This window comes from Mus pahari, chromosome 15 (genome assembly GCF_900095145.1).
Source record: "Mus pahari chromosome 15, PAHARI_EIJ_v1.1, whole genome shotgun sequence".
In the NCBI taxonomy this organism is placed as follows: domain Eukaryota; kingdom Metazoa; phylum Chordata; class Mammalia; order Rodentia; family Muridae; genus Mus; species Mus pahari.
This window is the reverse complement of record NC_034604.1, coordinates 52,162,036-52,181,665: the sequence shown is the minus strand read 5'-3', so window position 1 is coordinate 52,181,665 and position 19,630 is coordinate 52,162,036. Positions and strand designations below refer to the sequence as shown.

Genomic DNA, 19,630 nt, shown 5'->3' with positions numbered 1-19,630 from the left:
GAGTCTTGAATTATCTCCCAAGCGCGATGGGAAAACAATGCTTGTTCAGTGGTCAGATGTCTCAGTTAGGGTTTCTGATGCTGTGATGAAACGCCAAGACCAATTTGCGAATGAAAGGGTCTATTTGACTGAAGCTTCCAACTCGCAATTCATCACTGAAGGAAGTCAGGACAGAAACTCAAGCAGGGAAAGAGCCGGGAGGCAGGAGCTGATGCAGAGACCATGGAAGGGTGCTGCTTACTGGCTTGCTCAGCCTGCTTTCTTATAGAACCCAGGACCACCAGCCCAGACATAGCACTACCCACGATGGACTGGGCCCTCCCCACATTGATCACAAATTAAGAAAACATCCTTCAGGCTTCCCTGAAGCCTGATCTTAGGGAGACATTTTCTCAGTTGAGGTTCCCTCTCCTCAGGTGACTTTAGTGTCTGTCAAGTTGACTTAGGACTGCCCAGTCCATCAAATGCCGTGATCTGATTGACATTGTTTACAAAGTCACCACCGGATGCCTTGTTGACACTGCTTGGCTTGGGGGGGGGGGGGCTGGAAGGAAGCAGAGGAGGGGATGGATACAGGCCACCATGGCAGCAAAAGCACTGGTGACATGGTGACAGTGCAGGTCACACTTGTGCTCTGGAAGTCATTTGTGGTCCAGGTGTGATGAGTTGAAAAAAAGAAAAAGAAAAATATTACAGATTGAGAACTATCAGTGGAGCCTGGCTGGCTGATATACCATTTGATTATGTGGGAACAGCTGACAGGGAGGTTAGATGGACAAAGACTGGTGGAGATCAATCATTGTGTTAGGTCTAGAGATCTGTTAGACTTCCAAGTGCACTCGCCTGTGAACACAGTTCAAAGGACAGACATCAAGACATAGATAAAAACTGGATGTATTTGGATTAAAATTCCAGCTATAATATTTTAATTGTAAGTATAGACAATAATTAGGATGTTATAGACAAAAAAGTAGACTTGAAGTCAGAGCCTTAGGTGACCTCAACATTTTGATAGAGACAAGAGGAAAAGGGGTTTGAAACTTGGATGAAGAAAAGAGGTTGAGAACGGACAGATCTGATAAGCCTGGAGGCAAAGCCCCCATGTCACCTTATGCTGTCCTGCATCCGGGAATTTTATTTCTTCTTTTAGACATCTTAACATGGTTGAGAATGTTACTTTTCTGTGAGATGTCTGTAGAAGTCACAGCCATGATCTTAGGCTCAGGTGGAGCGGTACAGGGGTCTGGCTCATGAGAACATGTGCCTGTCATGTGTCCCCACACAGAGCAGGTGCTGGGGCCGTGTCTGACATGAAGAATTCTTTAAGCATCCCAGCTCGTCCGGTAGGCGAGCATGCTCTGCTCTTCAGGCTGACACCAAGTGGTCCTCTTGCTGCAGACGTCATGTTCCTGATGCAGAGGTGGCTGGCAGCTCAGACAGCAGCTTCTGTTCCTGTGGAGTCTGTTCTGCCCTCCCTGCCCTCCCCTTTGCGCCCACGCTAGGCACAGGCAGTTTCTTAGTTTCTTCTTAGTGAGTCGTCAGTATTTCTTGCAGGGTAGAAATCTGGATGTATTCAAGTGTCTTTCCAGCAGTATTCCAACAGTAAAGTACTATTTCCAGATTCGTTTATTACAAAAAAAAAATTTAATCTATAGACTCATACCTCCCTCAAAAGAAGAAAATTGCCCTCTTTTTTGGTTTGGGTGTCTATGCTCCATTTGGACTTTCTGCTTCTCTTTTGTTGTTTCTCTTCAGTATAACAAGTCTCCTATGTCATGCATGTGTTCTATAGCAAAATAAAATGGCAGTTAAGAGTACAGAAAAAGAGGCCACGTGTGGTGTGCTTGCTCTTAATTCCAGCACTCGAGGGGGGGGGGGAAGTAGGCAGATCTCTGTGACTTTGAGGCTAGTCAGGACTATAACATGAGACCTTAAACAAACAAACCACCAAACAGCTTCCATTAAAAAAAGTCACCCCAGGAATATAAAAAAGCCGCATTATAACTTTGGCCTTGCATGCAGGTTTACTCAATTCTCACAATACTGTGGACTGAGAACCACCAGCTGTTGTGAGCAGGCGTGCTGAGAATCAGGGAGTTAAAATGCTGGAATGGAGGAGAGGACTTATTGCTCATCACATCCGTATGCGTGGCAATGTGGCAGGAAAAGGTGTTGAGAGGAGCTGTCACAGGGCAGGGTTATATCAGTAACCACCGTGCATGGATAAGTTAGGCTAGGGTTACATTGTAAGTGGCCGGTCTCTGCAGGAGAAGCGGAGCCTTCATCAGCACTATCTTCCTGTATGGGTTTGGAGAACTCAAAAGAACTAGCTTCTTACTTCCTGACAGGTCCTAAGCATGGGCAGATAGCTTGTCCCCATTTGTCATTGTGATTTGAGGGAATGTTGCAGATGTGCATGCACCTGGAAGACAGAGATTGTCAAATGCCTTTCCTAGATCATTTAAATTTGGGGGGACGGTGTCTCACTGAAGCTGAAGCCGCCATTCAGCTAGGATGGCTGGCCAGGGAGCTCCATCTCCACAGCTCCATCTTTCTCCATCTCCACAGTGCTAGGGTCACAGGGGAACCAAACTTTTTGTATGGATGCTAAAGTCCAAAGTCCGGTTGTTATACTTGCACAGCAAGGATTCCTGGCTGAGCCCTCTCCCTTGCCCCAACTGTATCTTTTCCAAAGACTGATACAGTAACAAAAGTCTGGGAAAGTGGCTGTCCTTTAAACTTTTCTTCCACTTGATACATTTAAAGAAGATTCCTTGCATTTTCATTAATCACATTCAATTAGAATTATCCTTCTGCAAAGTATGTGTTGGGCAGTTGGGACATCCTCGATCCAAATCTAGCAATTGTTTACAATTGAGTCTTCAAGTACTGGCCGTTGGTTCCAAGAATTACACACTCCTTAGAGATCTCTGGGAAGTTTCTGTTCTATTTGACATTCCTGTCCACCCCCATCTGTCTCACAGCCCTCATGGACTTTATTCCCCCTTTTCCCGACTCTTATGTTTACCCATCTAACTGTTGGCCAGCCTCGGTTTTCAATGTGATGGTGTGTCAGAAGTGCTGCTTAGAAACATAATGTGTTATGGATAAAGAAGCAGAAGGCGTGGTTCCTGGGGAGACACACTCCTCCAGAGCTGTAGAGCATCATGCCTTGCAGGAAAAGTACAACCACAAGAAGTCACCCTGAGGTTACTGACTCAGTGATGCTTTAAGACAGAGAAAATATTTTCTTCCCAAGTGCTATGATTGGGAGGCAGCAATCACACCATATGCTCTGGACAGTGGTAAGGGGTGTGGAAGGAGCCAGGTGGCTTCACCTTCAGCCTGTGCCTGTGCTTCTTGAGCATCTTATTTTTGATAGGTACCTTATTTTGTCCCTTATGTCTAAGTTGAAAAGGCGATAGATGAGTGAATAGTGATCTTTTGACTCTGCGAGCATCAGACCTGGCCAATCTTCATCAATCTGATAAAGAAAAAATGTAAACTTATAAGTGTTTGCTTGATGATAAGATCTATGCATTGTTGAAGCATCTCCATCCTACCAATCAGATGCATTCATTTGTGTTTTAGAGAAGCGACTGCATATAAGATGTCTTCTTGTCAGTATTGCTGCAGGATCTTGCTGTGCTTGGATTATAGGTGCTGTTTAATAAGCTGTCTCTTGGTGATTCTTTTTTCTTATGTGTCTGCAGCTGTCTGCGAGAATGGATGCCAGAACGGGGGGCGTTGTATTGGCCCTAACCGCTGTGCTTGCGTTTATGGATTCACGGGGCCACAGTGTGAACGAGGTAAGAGCGAAGGAGAGAATACAGGACTTACAGTTTCAAACTTTATTCTGTAACTTTTATTATTATAACAACGATGAATGCATGTTTTTGCTCTCCAGTGAGAACTAGTCTAGTGAAATATCTCTTGTTTTGCTCCAGTAGCTTGAATGGTAAGATTTGGGGCAGCAAGTGTATCAGTGGTTTTCATGACAATGACCCTAGTTGGAGAAGCCAGTTGAGAAGCAGTCGCTTCAGGGTGATGTTAACTGACTGACCCATGGCAGATTCTCATCATGTTCATCTATTCTCTGGACACTGTTGGGAGTACACCCTCTACTGTCGATTGATGATGATGATGATGATGATGATGATGATGGTGATGGTGGTGGTGGTGGTGGTGGTGGTGGCAGCAATGTATCCCTGGCTGAACTCCACAAAATCTGACACAAGTTGTCCTAATAATAGGAACACACATTATATTCCGTAACACCAGACCAGAAGTCTCTGGATTGTGGGATTGTGTGCTTCTGTTGGTCCTTACTCTGGAGGATGCTGGAGTGTTTTCTTTTCTTTTTCTTTTTTTAATTGGTTGTTTGTCTTGTGATCATATGAGGACTTTCAACATTACTGAGGGCACACACATCCTTGATCCATCTGTAGAGAGAACCTTCTCCTATCACCGTGTCTGGGTCAGTCAGAGTCTTCAGAGATATTTCATGCTAAAGGGATTAATCTTAGGTTCTGCACAGCAGTCCACGGTGAAAACAAAGTGTTGTATGTTGGCTGTGGGTTCAGCAGCCTTTCCCACAGCCTGGTATGGGAATTAGCCTCCCCAAAGCTGCAGACAAGAAAGAGCTGGGTATGGAAGCCCAGCAGAACTTCCTTTAGGCAGGACAGCTATGAAAGTATCCTGTGCTGAGCACCGTGTCTCTGTAAGTAGTCATGAACGCCATTATAGAATCAGCTTATAATAATCTCCATAGCAATTAAACCTGTTTCCTCTCAGCTGCGGAGAACAGCCGCCATTGATGCTCTAGCAATGTCGTCACATAGCCTGATAGCAGGTGTGGCCACCGTGATCCACCAAAGAAGTTAAACCTTATAAAATGTAATAAATAACTGCTTAGTGCTGAGCCATGAGAGCAAACCTAAGTTTAGATTAAAAGTAATATCACAGTATCATATCGTTGCGAGATACATCTTCAATTTTTTTTCCCGTGGGCTGTGGTGACATATAAAGGCACATAGAACTTCACTGGAGATCAGAGTGTATGGTGTTAATGTCAATGAGATGATTACAGGTATATGTGCAGAGAATCCTTAAGTTGTGAGTATACCTTGCACTTTAAAACTGAAACTCATTATCCTCAGAAAAAATTTCATCTTGGCATTTAGTGTAAGTCTTGAGAATAAATTGGGGAATTTGAATAATATGGTGAAGTATGAGAAGTTAGACTTATGCCAACTTTTAACATATGTCTGTGTGTATGCACATTGAGATATTTATGCTACCCCTAATGTAATTGAGATTTCTTGGGACTGAAGTACATTCCACAGATGACAGAGTTTATCATTATTCTTCGGATAAATTCTAAAGCTTTTACCAGATGTTCTTACTGGGGGAAGGAAAATGAGTTGTGACATGTTAGCACAGATTGTTGGAGTGGAGTAATACAGATTCCCCACGTGATGTGATGTAAAGACCACAGAATACAAGATGGTAAACTTAAAAAGGCAAACATAGTCCTGACCAGTGGAAACATTGCTCGAAACTCTACAGCTCTTTCGTCTGGAAGCAGGATTCAAATTAGTTTCTAATTGACACAGAGATGGTTGTGTCCTTCAGTCTAGGCTTCCATCAACCTTCTGCAACAGTTACTCATTTGCTACTGGAGATTTGACTCCTCCGGTAGACCTGTCTACATTTTACATGCACAGTAACAAGTTTGCAGAAGGAATTATACAATTAATCCGATAATGAATTGACTTTAAGGATACTTAAAAAAAAAACTTGTTTAAAAAAATGCTTTTAATCACTGCCCTTCAGTATTGAAAGTATAAAAGCTTTGTTTCTTTCTAAAGAGCAGCCAGGAATTTCCACTCCTAAATTGCAGCCATGAACTTTAATCTTTCAAGGACACATTTATTTTTTCCACTGATTTTTTTTTTACATATACATGATAATTTGTATAAAACTGGAGTTCCTATTCTTCCTTCAGAACTATCGTAACTACTATATACAAGAGGAATGACCCATTTATGTTGAGTAAATAGGTTAATTTGCCCGTTTATAGTTTAAGTCCATGTTCTTACTCAATTACTGATTTCAGAATACATGTTCTTTATTGTATAAGAAAAAAAAAAAAGAGAGTTTTATAAAGTCAAGGAAAATTTCCCTGTTTAATGTGGAATACATAGAATTCCCCTTTAAACTGGTCTCCTGGGCTCAGGGCGCCCGTAGAACAGGTCTGCTTTTCCAGCTATCTGGGTTCTGGTAGACTACTCTCTGGAATCAGGCAGAGACTGCGTGGAGCTAATGACTGGCATGATTAAGCTATTTAACTTGAGTCTTGGAGCTGTAAGCTGAAACTCCGGAGTCTCTTGTCTTTATGATACACACAATGACCTTTTATAGCTAGCAGAAGAAGAGGGAGCGGCCCTGTGGTCACGTGCTGACTGTAAAGCGCAGAACGCTCAGCTCTGTCCAAAGCACATAAAAGTTTTCCATTAGTTTTGCTTCTTTCACCAAATAGATGAAAAAAAAAAAAAGTACTTCCTATGCACCTGAGGGGGAACAAAAAACACAAGAACAGAAATCAGCATTATAGAGTAGGCCTCAATGTTCCCCCAGGCATGCCTTATTTCTTAGCAACAGAAATTTCAAGGAGACAGAGAGGAAGTAAGGGAGACCGCCTAAAGGATGTTTAGACACACTAAAATGATTATGTGATTCCCAATGTGTTTGCCCACAGTCCCTTTCTAAAACTTCTTTGACTTCAGTGAAAACTTACTTAATGATTGAATTTCTCTTTGAACCGTTCCCTGAAGAGCGTCTGGTAAAAACATATGTCACACCTTCTTAGTTACAGACAAACTGTAACTGTAGATTATTTTTGTCATGTAAAATACGCTTTTCTTACAAAAGCCTTTAACTCTATAAAACTTCCGCTGCCCTGATACCTAGTGACTGTCTTTAGTTTTCTAAGTCTTGCCAACACTGCCAAAAGAGGATGCTTTTAAAAAAGCGGGTCTAGAAGATTCGTTTTTTGAATCAGCGCTTGCAAGATAAACCTTTCCAAAATGTGCATTTGCAAGGGCATGGGATTGTGGGTCAGTTGTGCGGCTTGTAGTAGCAAAGATTTCATGTCTTTAGGGAAGGTATGTAGGGAAGGTATATGAAATCGTACAGTTGTATAGACTGATTCCTGAACTCATTGTCCAAAGGGATGCTGAGGCAGAGTCCTCTAGTGTTCCTGAAGCCTTGGCGCCATAGGGCTCTCATGTCTACCTGCAGCGATTTCCTTGTTACTATCCTGATTGGTTGAATCTCCTACATGGCTTCACTCCTACTTAACTGGGACAGTTAAAGCATACACACACACACACACACACACACACACACACACATTACCTGGTTCCGTATGAACACGACATCGGCACGTTCTCCAACAGATCCAACCATAGTCACCACCGGAGTAGACATGATTGCAACCTCAAGTCTCATTAGGAAAGTTTGAATTGTCTGGATGTTTGTTTGCCTCTGCATATGTCAAGAGCTAAGGTAATTGTGACAGTCAGCAAACCACTTAGACCTCATCTATATTCCCAAAACCAAGAGGAGAGCCACCCTAGAGTTTCTCTGAAATCTGGGAATTACGTAGACAAACTCCAAGTTGTAAATCATTCGTATGCTTGTTATCCTGTATTGATTCCAGGACTTGGAATTTATTATAATGGATGCACAGCGGGCTTTTATAGTATTTTAGTAACACAGAGAATAAATAATGTGTGCAGAGATACAGGAATGTGTGGTGGAAGAGACAAACCAGTATCCTACAGATGTCTGTGGGGAGTAGATTTAACGCTTTCAAGGAATGTTGATACAATACTTTCTATTTAAACTATACTTTCTCGTACTTTTTAAATGAACAGAAATATGAATATAATACAAGGTGATTGAGAAAATAATACAAGGTAAAAGGAAAGTTACAGTTGTTCATAATTCCCAGGCTCAATGTTAGTTACTTTTTATTTACTAAATAATTTTCGCCTCCTATTCCTATTGGACATAAAGTATTTACAGAGAAGAGGATCTTGTCATTCTTCCTAGAATCTGCTCTTCCGCAATTGGAAACACTCTTAGGTCTCCCTTCTCCTTTGGCACTGTTAGATACACCATGGGCTTTGATGGCTGCATGACATCCTATAGTTACAGGGATGAATCTGCATCGGCTGACCAAGCCTCTGCTCTTTGTAAAGCCATTCCCTAATCTCACAGACAAGGAAGTTTTGCTCAGGTCAGACCTGTAGCACTGTGATTATGAAAATCAGCAGACATATACTGCAGTCCATCTCAAGGCCCCAACCTTAGTCCCTCCATCACAGGTGTCCAGCCAGGCTGTCTTATGTCATTTGACATTTAAGTGACACTTGGTTTTGTTTTGGATTCAACTCTGTGCAATAAACATATCTTTGAATAAATCTATATCCTGAGCTATATTCTTATACTATATCATAAATTATAACAAGAAGTTTGCAGGGTGTTTGAGAACAATAGAGACTTCGACATGTTCTGCTCATTTCTGTGGAAAAGCCCACCATGGTTCATTCCGTGGTCAGTGTGTGTGGAAAATCCTTTCTTATTCTAAAATCTTATGAGTGACTGTTTTCAAGCTTTTGGCATTTTGTTTCTTTTGATCTTTTCAGCCATAAATTAGAATATATGACTACTGCTAAACTACTTTTATTTAGAATATTTTTTTGCTCACTCAAATATTTGTTATGAACTTATCACATATTGATCTTGGAAATCTAGTTATGAAGAAATAGTGTATACTCCATTCACCAGAAGCTAATTGTGTATTTAGGGACCAGGACTAGAAATCTTCTTCGAACACAAAGGTACAGTTTCTGTGGTAGACACCATAATAGGAATGGAAAGAATTCATGAGCTCAGAGATGCTTCTCAGCTGTGGGCAATCAGAACAGTGCTCCTGTCAGCAATGAAAATCTAGACTGAAAAACAGAACGTACAGTTTTCCACCACAGAAAAATGCCATTAGACTATCGCCTGTACTTGGTATTACAAATGATATTATGGCTCGGTCTAACTCTAAAGCTATTTAAGCTGCATAATTAGTTGTATTACTGTAATGGACTCTGCAAGTTCTCCCCAGAATGTGCATTTCCCTTTTCTTTCACACTGAAGATTTAGTAGAATGGAAATTGCAAAGAAGAGATAGTATGGAGTAGAAATGTTAAACCCACATATGCTTATGTGCCCGTGAGCACACACATCTCACCACTTACACACACACACACACACACACACACACACACACACACACTTCTGCTCCAGCAAGGCCATTAAGAACATTTTATAACCTTGTACGATTTAAGCTAAACTTAGCCTTAAATGGGCATCAGAGAAATACCAGAAGATCTGTGAGAACTTTATGTTTTGGCACTAGCTCAGATGGCATCTTTATCTTGAATGCCATTGAGAAGACAAGGGCGGAGGTGGGGGGGGGGGGGGGCAAGGGGGGGGGGGGGGGGGGGGGGTGGAGCAGACTCTAAGGAGCAGAAGCAATGGAAGAGAAGAAAAATAAAAGATGACAGAGGTGGAAGAAGCAGTGGTTATCAGGGCATGTGATGCTGGTGTGTGTCGAGGGAGGAGTTGGGATTTGGAGAAAATCAATTCTTGAATAGGTTTATCTAGAAAAGGCCCTGACTTCCACCGCTCCATTCTTAACTTAAGCCTCTCTGCTTACATCTGCAGAATATGGCATTTCCCCACTTCAACATCAGATCAGATGACACTACATTAGCAAGTCTGGAAGCTAGGCAATGCTGCCGTACCATACATAAACTCATAAAACTTAATTGTCATAAAATATTGCTATGTAGGAGTTTGTTGAAAGGAATTAAATACATATATGTAGAGTGAGCATTAAGTCACAAATGCAGTTTTAACCCAAAGATCCAAAACAAATAATACTTGTCTCTAGAAGTGAATATAACCTTGTAATTTCCTCTTAGAATTATTGGGAGGATTAACAGTAGTGTAACCTGACATATAATGATTGTGCCCACGGCACGGCAGGCATCCATTGCTATCTATTGTGTCTTAGGAACGTTGAGTGCAGTAAAACTTCAGAGGTTGTATTACCCTGGCTAGTATTACTGTCCTTCTCTGACATGTGCTTCTATGCAGATAATAAGTTTCTGTGGGAATTAAATGACAATAATAAAACTTGACAGCGCACAGATGATGATATTGATAGTTTGAACGGCTCCCCGAGTTATCAGAAAGATAGATGCAATGGTTACTTATTCAAACTTAAGTCTCGTGTGGCAGAACCAATGTGGACCACGTTATAGAGGTACTGCTTAATGCTGCTTCTCTTGACAGGAAGGACTTAAAAGACATGGGAACATTTTAGAGAATCTCATCTTCATGAAAGGAGAGTTAAACGAGGAAGTTCCTAGCTGCTGTTTGGCACAGAAAAGGTGCTATAGCTATAAAAACCATGAAGCCAAGTCAGGGAGCTGCACACTTAGACATGATGATCTTAATAGGTGTGGCGAGGCGGGGCGGATGATTTAGGATTCTGGGCTCTCACTCCTTGCTCTGGTTAATGGTAGGTGAATTGTTAGCGATACCAGTTTCTATCCTTGTTATTTTGTAACAATGTAAGGTTAGATACCAGTTTCTATCCTTGTTATTTTGTAACAGTATAAGGTTAGCCATACCAGTTTCTATCCTTGTTATTTTGTAACAGTATAAGGTTAGCGATACCAGTTTCTATCCTTGTTATTTTGTAACAATGTAAGGTTAGCGATACCAGTTTCTATCCTTGTTATTCTGTAACAATGTAAGGTTAGCGATACCAGTTTCTATCCTTGTTATTTTGTAACAATGTAAGGTTAGTGATACCAGTTTCTATCCTTATTATTTTGTAACAATATAAGGTTGGCTAGAAAATGTTCTGTAGCATTCTCACCATCTTCCTTGTTACACCGTGAATGATCAGACACTGTAGTGGAACTTACTTTAGCATATTTATTTTACCGTAAATATTTGAATTACTATTACTGGTTTCTGATTATTTGACCCCTTTAAAGTCCACCACGGTCCACAAGGTATGGTTCTTGGGTTTTTCACAAAGAAGGGTCTTTGGGCAGTTTAGGAGTCCACTAATCTGCAAAACTATTCCTCCCGCACTTCTTACTTATCTATGACAGTTAGACACACACCCTTTATTTTATCTGCCACTTACCCACTTCTGTAGAATAGCCGCGTTTACCCCTGTGTTATGTGCACATCAGTGTCAGAGGATTTTTCTCTCCTCTGGCTTCACATTATACAATGTGGCTGAAGCCATGGCATAGCTGCACTGTGAGCCCCTAGGATTCCAAACAGAAGGAGCCAGAGAAGAAATGCAGAGTAAAGGTCCTTGAGTGTTCTTGGGGGCACATTCATAAGTGTGACCATAATACACAGTCGATGAAAGAAAGGACAAGGCTGTAAGAAAAAAAAAAAATCTCAGACCTCCATGTACAGTGTCAGGGAAGCCAAAGCCAAAAGACTGCTCTTTATTCAGTCTGCACTGGGGGAGGGGCTCTGAGTGACTTCTGGACTTGAGAGTAATTACCACAAAGGTCAGTCTAGGGTGACAAGATGGAATGTAGGCTGGGAAGAGAGAGAAGGAGAGCGCACCAAGAAGACTTGGAGAACTCACATATATCAGAGTGTAACAACTGAGTATCAAGGTTATATGGTATATCCACTGGAATAATGACGTTTGTGTGTCTAAGTTAGACTATTAGCATAAATGTTAAGTTAAAAAAAAGTATGTAATATTATGAAATAATACTTACTGAACATTTGCTGTGATCAATGTTTTAAAGTATTTAAAGTATGGTACTAACACAAAGAAAGCATCTTTTAATTGAATTCATTTAAAAAATAGTAATTATAGGGGACTGTATGGGTTTGCTTCCCTTGGCGTGCATGTGCAGGAGCCTGAGCTTGGTATTGGGTGTCTTCTCCTTCACTCTTCTACCTTTGATTTCTGAAACAGCATCTCCCATCTCCCACTGAACTTGGAGCTCACCTGTTGGCTAGATGGGCTGGATCTGCTTGTTAGCAGAAGCGCTGGGGTTACACACATACACCACTACATCCAGCTTTTATTCGCATGACTTGGACCTGAACTCCAGTCATTATTCTTGGGTAGCAGTCACTTTACCCACTGTATCATCTCCCTAGGCCCTAAGATAGCATGTTTAAATTTTTCTTACAAAAATAAAAATGGTGGTCCACAAGAAGGTAATTTATCCAAATTCCCCAAAACTAATAGGTATGGGGGAGGGGGGAGCAGGGAAGGAGGACTTGAACACAGGAGTCATAACCTCAGAACCTGCATGTTTGGGCACACCTTCAGGTGGAGGGAGCATATATGCTGTGTCCTTAGAAACGCACTGTGACTATCAGTCAGTGTGTGTAAGAATAATGGGTGTGCTACTGAAGTCAATAAAACAGGCAGGTAATGCTGGAATTTCCTTATTTTGCTATCTGTCATAAATGAATTTATTTTTGCATATAATTTCAGATTGTATCTCTGAACTCATATAATCAAAGTTGGGTTTTTTTTGTTTTTTTTTTTTTGTTGTTGTTGTTGTTTTTTATCCTAAAATGATCAAAATTCCTCATCTTAAAGAAAGTTGAAACTTTTATCTGAGACCAGGATAAGCCAGTGGAGGCCTCCTGGCTGAAAAGGAAAAGTAAAATATTTAAGACAATTCTGAAAACTATTGGACACTTAGATTTATGGATTGGATCATAAATGTCCCTAAGCACTTGTGACTGTTTGATCCTCAGTAAAACAGTGTTCACTAGGCAGCAGACAATAGGATGCTGATGCATTCTGCAGCTTCCTCCACGTGACTCCGTTGGTGGATTCAGGACCTTAGTGGGTTTTGGAGGAGACGCCGTTTCTCTCTTCCTAGCGGCCATAAGGTGGGCGGCCTTGTTCCTCTCCCCACCATGAGGTTTTGCCTTAGCACAGACACAGAAACAGTGAAACCCGGTGACCACCAATTGACACTCTGAGTCAAAATACGCCTTTTCTTCTTTGGCTGATTTCCTTGGATGCTTGATTGTAAGGAATGCAAAAACCAATGAACACACTATGCAGCAAACCCCAGCTATCGATGAGAGAAAGAGAAATGAACAGGATGAGCCATCTGACTTTCCCAGTTAGCTGCTGGAGTCTCCCATGCTGTGTTACAGTTAGAAAGAACACAGACCCAGCCTCACAGACTCCCTCAGATTCAGTAAGGTCGTTGAAACCCCAGAAGCCCATGATGGCCAGAATTCTTAGGACAAAGCGCTAAGGAGGAGTTGAGCATATATATATATATATATATATATATATATATATATATATATATATATATGTACATACAGTGTATTTACATATATTATAAAGCATGTGTATTATAACTAGTACAATATAAGACTCATATTTACTATTAAGTTTATTATAGTGNTATATATATATATATATATATATATATATATATATATATATATATATAACTGTACATACAGGATCACACCATTCACCTCGGTAAAATGTGATGAGGTCATGAGGTACTAGAGCAGTCATCTTAAAGCTGGAGAAGGGACAGAACAACCCAGGAGCCTCAAAATGAATCTAGGGAATGTGCTCTTCCATCAGACTAAGATGTAAAATCATATAGTTTCTAAGGTATGGATTTTAACACTCAGGAAAGTATTTAAAGCACAGGATGTTAAGAAATAAAAGGGAGTAATTAGCCATTGAATAAATTTTATTCTGGTCCTGACTATTGACTCAGAACAGTAAATACTCAAATATCCATTATCTAAATTCAGAATTATTTATGTGATTACAAAAGTTCCAAATAGTCAGACAAGCACTGACAACACTCAGCATCTAGTAAGTTATTAACAACCAAAAGTTCCCTGTGACAAAGTAATAGGGATTAGCCACAATGAAATCATAGTCACCCAGAACTCATGGAAACATTAGGGTTGTAGAGGAGACAATGTGAGATTGCTTTCATGATATTTTGTTTGTCCATAACACTAGAGAAAACATTAGCAGCATTGGTACCAAACAGAACATTTAGCCATGATATAGATGAAAATATTAGTAAAGCTAAGGACATGTCAAGAGAAAATATTAAAATATATTACAGAGGCAGAGGCCATCGAATGTAAGGGTACAGTATTGAGCTTTGTGTCAAATTCTAGCAAATTTAAATACATGCAGTTGGAGTAATCTGAGGGGCGGATGAAAGAAAAAACTAATAGTTGAAAATACCCCAAATTCTTTCATGTTGTTAACGGACATGACCAAGAATACCAATGAAGCCTAAGACAAGAAACATTTAAAATACCAAGGAACACTGTAATCACATTTCTAAAAAGGCAAGGACGTTGAGGAAATCTTCCTAGCAGCCAGAGGAAACAGACACATGTCTATAAAGAGAAGCAAGGTAAGCCTGCTGATGCCAGCTAGTTTCTGACTGGGGAGAAATAGGTTGGAGGATAGCAGAGTGGCATGCTCAGGGGGCTGCCTTTAAACACAAATCCTGGCAGACATAGAAAATACTCTTTCAAAAAGGAAAACTGAAATAAATCAATTTTAAGATGTGAAATATAAAAACATCACCACTGTGAAGTGTTAAAGAGAGTCTTTCAGACCAATGAAAAATATTACTGGGCAAAACCATTAATTCATATAAAAAAATGACGTGCCTTACAGCACTTAACCATATGAGTAAATAACTTTTATTTTCAAAACGTGAGTCTTTTGAAGACGAAATATGGCTGTTGAACCAAAAGGTAATTACAGTAATTCCTTTCTTCACCACATGGTTGTCCAATGACATTTTATGATGGAATAGCTTCTCAAAGATCTACTCATGAGTGTCTTCTCATCATCAAGGATGTGGAGCTATTATCTCAGGTTTGAATTACAAGAGGTTTATACACTTTCCACTCACTTCTTTGGGTGTAATACAATTAGTTTTTGGCTTTGAATATGCCATGAAGACATTTGCGCCTAGCCTTATCTTTTTCATTTAAGTTACTGCCTATTTTTCTGCAATACTGAGTACTTTGGCTTTTTAATTGTCTTCATTATCTAATTTTTAGGGATTGATTGATCTGGAATAATAGCCTCTCGAAAGCCTAATGGAACTTTTCTTCTATTATATCTTTGAGCTCAAGTTTAGGTCCTCCACTTCAGTCATATTAATATGTATCAATAAACTTAATCTGCTATCTGCTCTATAATTGTTTTCATCTTTGTTAGTAAGTCAGTTTTGGGCCACGTCTGTTCTTTTCACCAACTGACAGCTTTATAATAATCTGCTTTTGTCTTCAGTTTCTTTCTTTAGCTTTAAAGTTTTCCTCTTTTGCTTTTAAGTATTATCACCTAGATGCAGCTCTTTTTGTTTTCTATTATTTATTTATTTATTTATTTATTTTTACTTTATGTGTATGAGTGTTTTACCTGCATGTACAAATGCATGCCACATGCGTGCCTGCTGCCATGGAGATTAGAAGAGGACATCCCATCCCCTGGAACAGGAGCTAAGGATGTTTATGAGATACCATTTGGGTCCTAAAACCCAAACCTAGGTCCTGTGCACGTGCTCTGAACTGCTGAGTCATCTCATCAGGCCTTCGGTTCATCTTCTTACAGAGTCTCCAGCAGAGACTTCTGTAGTGCAAAGAGCTCCTGTCTACTTTTTGTTTGGGTTCCTGGTGACACCTTTCTTCCCTAGTAATGGAACAGTCTTGTTCCTACACATCATTTTCATTCTGTAGCTCTTGTTGGAAGCCCAGGAATTTCAGGCTCTTGGTGATCTGAGCCCCCTGGGACAGAGGACAACCTCAGCTGGGCTATGGTAGCTTGCTGGCCCCACCTCATTTCAGGGATGGTGCCTTGCTGTGAGCAGCCTTGCTTGCTCGGTTTAACTTTCGCCCATCCCTTTCTTTGCAGGGTCTACCCCTTCTCCCCCTGTCCTTGTAAAGGGCTTCACCCCGTCTCTTGCCCCCTCCCCCTGAGACTCTTTTTCCCCTACCTTCCTCATTTATTTTCTTCTGTTTAAGGCTGGAGACAATTGGCCCTGTGTGGTGATGATCAGCAAATCGTCCGTAACTTCCTTCCATCTGGTAGAGATCACACTGGTTGGAGCCTTCCAGGGCTTTGGCTTTCCCTTCCGGTGTGATGCTATATTGGTAGCGGGGCCTCTACCCCTACACATTTTCTCTAGTCCATAATCTAAAGTCAAAGACAGCTCTCCGTGGAGAACTGGTGGACCTTCTCAGGATTTTGGGTAGCTACCCTCATTCCCTCTCTGGTCTGCTGGGGAAAGCTTGCAGAGTCCTTCTGGGTCATCCTGGCCTATCATTGCAATGGCTTTCTGCGACTGCTTCCTTAATTAAGTGTTGGTGATAATCCTGTCTTGATGGTCGGTTTTGACCTCTTTTGAGCTGTTGTTGTTCACATTGATGGTGGGAAAGGGAAGAGGCTGCGATATGGTTTCAATTTGCTGGGTTTTCTAAGACGTTGACATCACATAGGAAATTTTTGACTTGGAAATTTATCTAAAGCCATACAGGAAGCCAAGTGTAGGTACTCCTCATAGGGTATAATTTGTGATTCTATATCTGGTATCTACAAGCACGATTATGGCAATGCATCAGGTACATCTATTGGAACCAGGAAACACCCCCCCCAATTCCATGGGTGCCTCTTCTTCTGTGGGTTACAGATGTTTCCCATGACCATACTTAATGTCACAGTTTAATGCATGCAAATCCCTTCCATATGGGCCAAGTTACATGTTCGTGAGTATTTTCATCTGATTTAGAAATAGCACACAAGGCACATTCCAGTCTTGAACAAGACCATTTTCATCTTGAAAGGAAAAGCATTAAGTTCTGAATATTACAGTAGAAGCTTTAATCAGAATTTAACACTTTACTGCATAAGTAAATTGCTGTCTGGAAAAATGAAGACTTGGTGTTTGCCGTTTCTCAGTCAAGAGGCATAACCTGGACATTTTGGCCCAAACACACGTTCCCATGCCAGTTCCCTAGAGGTTCTGATTCAGAGCTCAGCTGCAGTGATATCAGAATGAGGCACATCAGGAAGCCTTAAAGATGCTGACGCAGGCTTCACCTGTGTTCAATCAAGCCCATCACTGGTCTGCAGGCCTCCACAGAAATCCCATTGGAGGGTAAAGGTTGTGAATTACTTGCTGGCATGTGCTCCTTTCAAAACACCTCAGGGTGCTTTCTTTGCTAACTAAATAAGGGGTTTACAAAGTATTTCCAATATTTTTTTTTTTCAGAAAGCCCCAAATGAAGCCATTTGGGATGAAATTCACTTTTAGGATATTTTCAACCAAGTTACAAGTCCTCAAATTGTATTATTAGAACAGTTGAATCCTGATATAGCATAACAAGGTTTGAGAGTATTCTACTTTTATCATAAGGTTTTCCCCATATCTCCTATTTTAAATCGTAACGACTTCAGTCAGAAGCCTAATACCGGCTGGTGGCAAAACAGCCCAGGGTCTTTATGATGGCTTAGGGAGTCATTGTGGGTGTGGTGGCATCAACCAAAGTATGTCAGAAAAACTTTAAAAGTTATGTGTACAAAATGGAAAGCTCCCTTGAGTCTTTTCAAAAGGATGAGCTAACTCATTTGAAGCAAACTTCAGACCTATCTCGTAGTTGAACTTTATTTTATTCAATAATTATATGAGCAGTTTGAAGGGTTTAATAAGATAGTGTTGTGTAGACTGTAGTAGGATACATGAAGGAATACATAAGTATGTTATTTTTTATGTTTATAATGTTTCCTCCTTTTAGAACGCTGTCATTTTTTAAAATTATTTTATTAGATATTTTCTTCATTTACATTTCAAATGCTATCCCGAATGTCCCCTATACCCTCCCACACTGTCAGTTTTTGATGCTTATATATTTTAAAACCATGCATCTCCTGTTGATGATGATATAGCAAAGATAAGTCTATACATTTGGAACAAGGCCAGAGGACCATGGTGAATGTGAATGTCTTTTGGTTCCATCAAGAATGTTTGTGACAGAGGAAGAATGTGAAAGGCTATTTGTTAAAAACAAAAACAAACAAACAAACAAACAAAAAAAAAACCCAGCTCGGGATGCATGGCTCAGGCATCCTCTGCCAGATAAATATCACTTAATGGAAAACCCTCAAAACAAAACTAAATGAGACTGGGGATTAACTCACCAGAAAATTCTGAAGGAATGGAGGAAGTGAAGGGGCACCCTGATGAGAAGTCTATCTGCCAATTAAAGCCTTAATCCTGTCCTGGTATTTGGATTTTTCCCCCTATTTTTCTCTTCTTCTATTATTTTTTGCCTATTAAGTGTGACTACAAGAATATATAAGATTCTGCAGCAGTCCCTAGCCAGACCCTCTATCAAGTTCTAAGCTATTCAGAGCTATGCAGGAATTCCTTGGAGAAGGTTGGATTTTCTGAGTCCCCAGAGAAGACAAATATAACCTGTCCCCTGTCTCTTTTGAGTTCCTCTATCTTCCCACCATATTTCTCTGGACAATGAACTAATGGTGTCAGAGGAGGAAGCATTGCTGTAGGGATTGGGGATTCTAGATTTGGATTTATTTCCCATAGTGCACTTTGGCAAGTAGAAAGAAGTCAATACCTTGCATGATACAAATACCTGATTTTTTAGTTACTAACATTATGAAACACGTTCCTACAGTCGTTTTATTAGAAGTTCTGTGGAGAATTTTGTGTTGTTTATTTTAAAAATCCAATTACAGTGGATCTTAAAGTCTAGATTTAACATTCTCTAGTCCGAAGTCACCATGAATTAGGAAAAAGTTCCTTCTCAGAGAGGACACTTCAATGCCATTGATTTATCATGATAACTGGAAATCTGGTGACTCTACTGTAAGTCTATATTATTCCTATATAATTATAAGACTATATTATTCCTTCTGTCAGACTGCTTCTGTCTGAACCGCATTACATTAGAAGGATACTAAAGGAAACCTGGAACAGAGTTATCTGAGTACTATTTAGTAATTCCAAGTAAACTATTCACTGTCACTGGTTTGGTCTTCCTTCATTTGTGATTGGATTTGTTGTGAATACCAGACCAAATCTAGGAAACCAAGGTGGTAAGTCATAGTGACCCCGGGGAATTGGATCCACAAATCTCTAAAGATCATGGATTTGATCATGTGTCACATACTAAATTTTCCTAAGTCCAATATTCCAAGAAGTTGTCCTGGCACTTCTGAGTATCCATTTGCCAAACAGTATAGCTCAAAGTATCCTTCTCTTCTTTGTTGAAAACACTTTAGAGAAGATGTTTGATAGTCTTGAGTTACTGTTAGTTTGTTAAGATAGTTCTTTGTTCCAACTTGTGGAGGAAAGGATTTATGACATCTTACAGATGATTCCAGAGTCCTTCATCAAGAGGAAGTAACACAGGAGCTGAAGTGGAGACCATGGAGGACTACTGTTTACTACCTTGC

General features: G+C 40.4%; 1 protein-coding gene across 1 annotated transcript in view; it reads left to right on the top strand.

Annotated features, from left to right (window-relative positions):
- Nucleotides 1-19,630, top strand: part of Fbn2 (fibrillin 2) — a 205,113-nt gene that overhangs the window by 13,872 nt on the left and 171,611 nt on the right. The window contains exon 5 of the mRNA XM_021214571.1: nt 3,714-3,809. Coding sequence (XP_021070230.1) covers nt 3,714-3,809 — 96 coding nt within the window. The remainder of the gene's footprint in view (nt 1-3,713; nt 3,810-19,630) is intronic.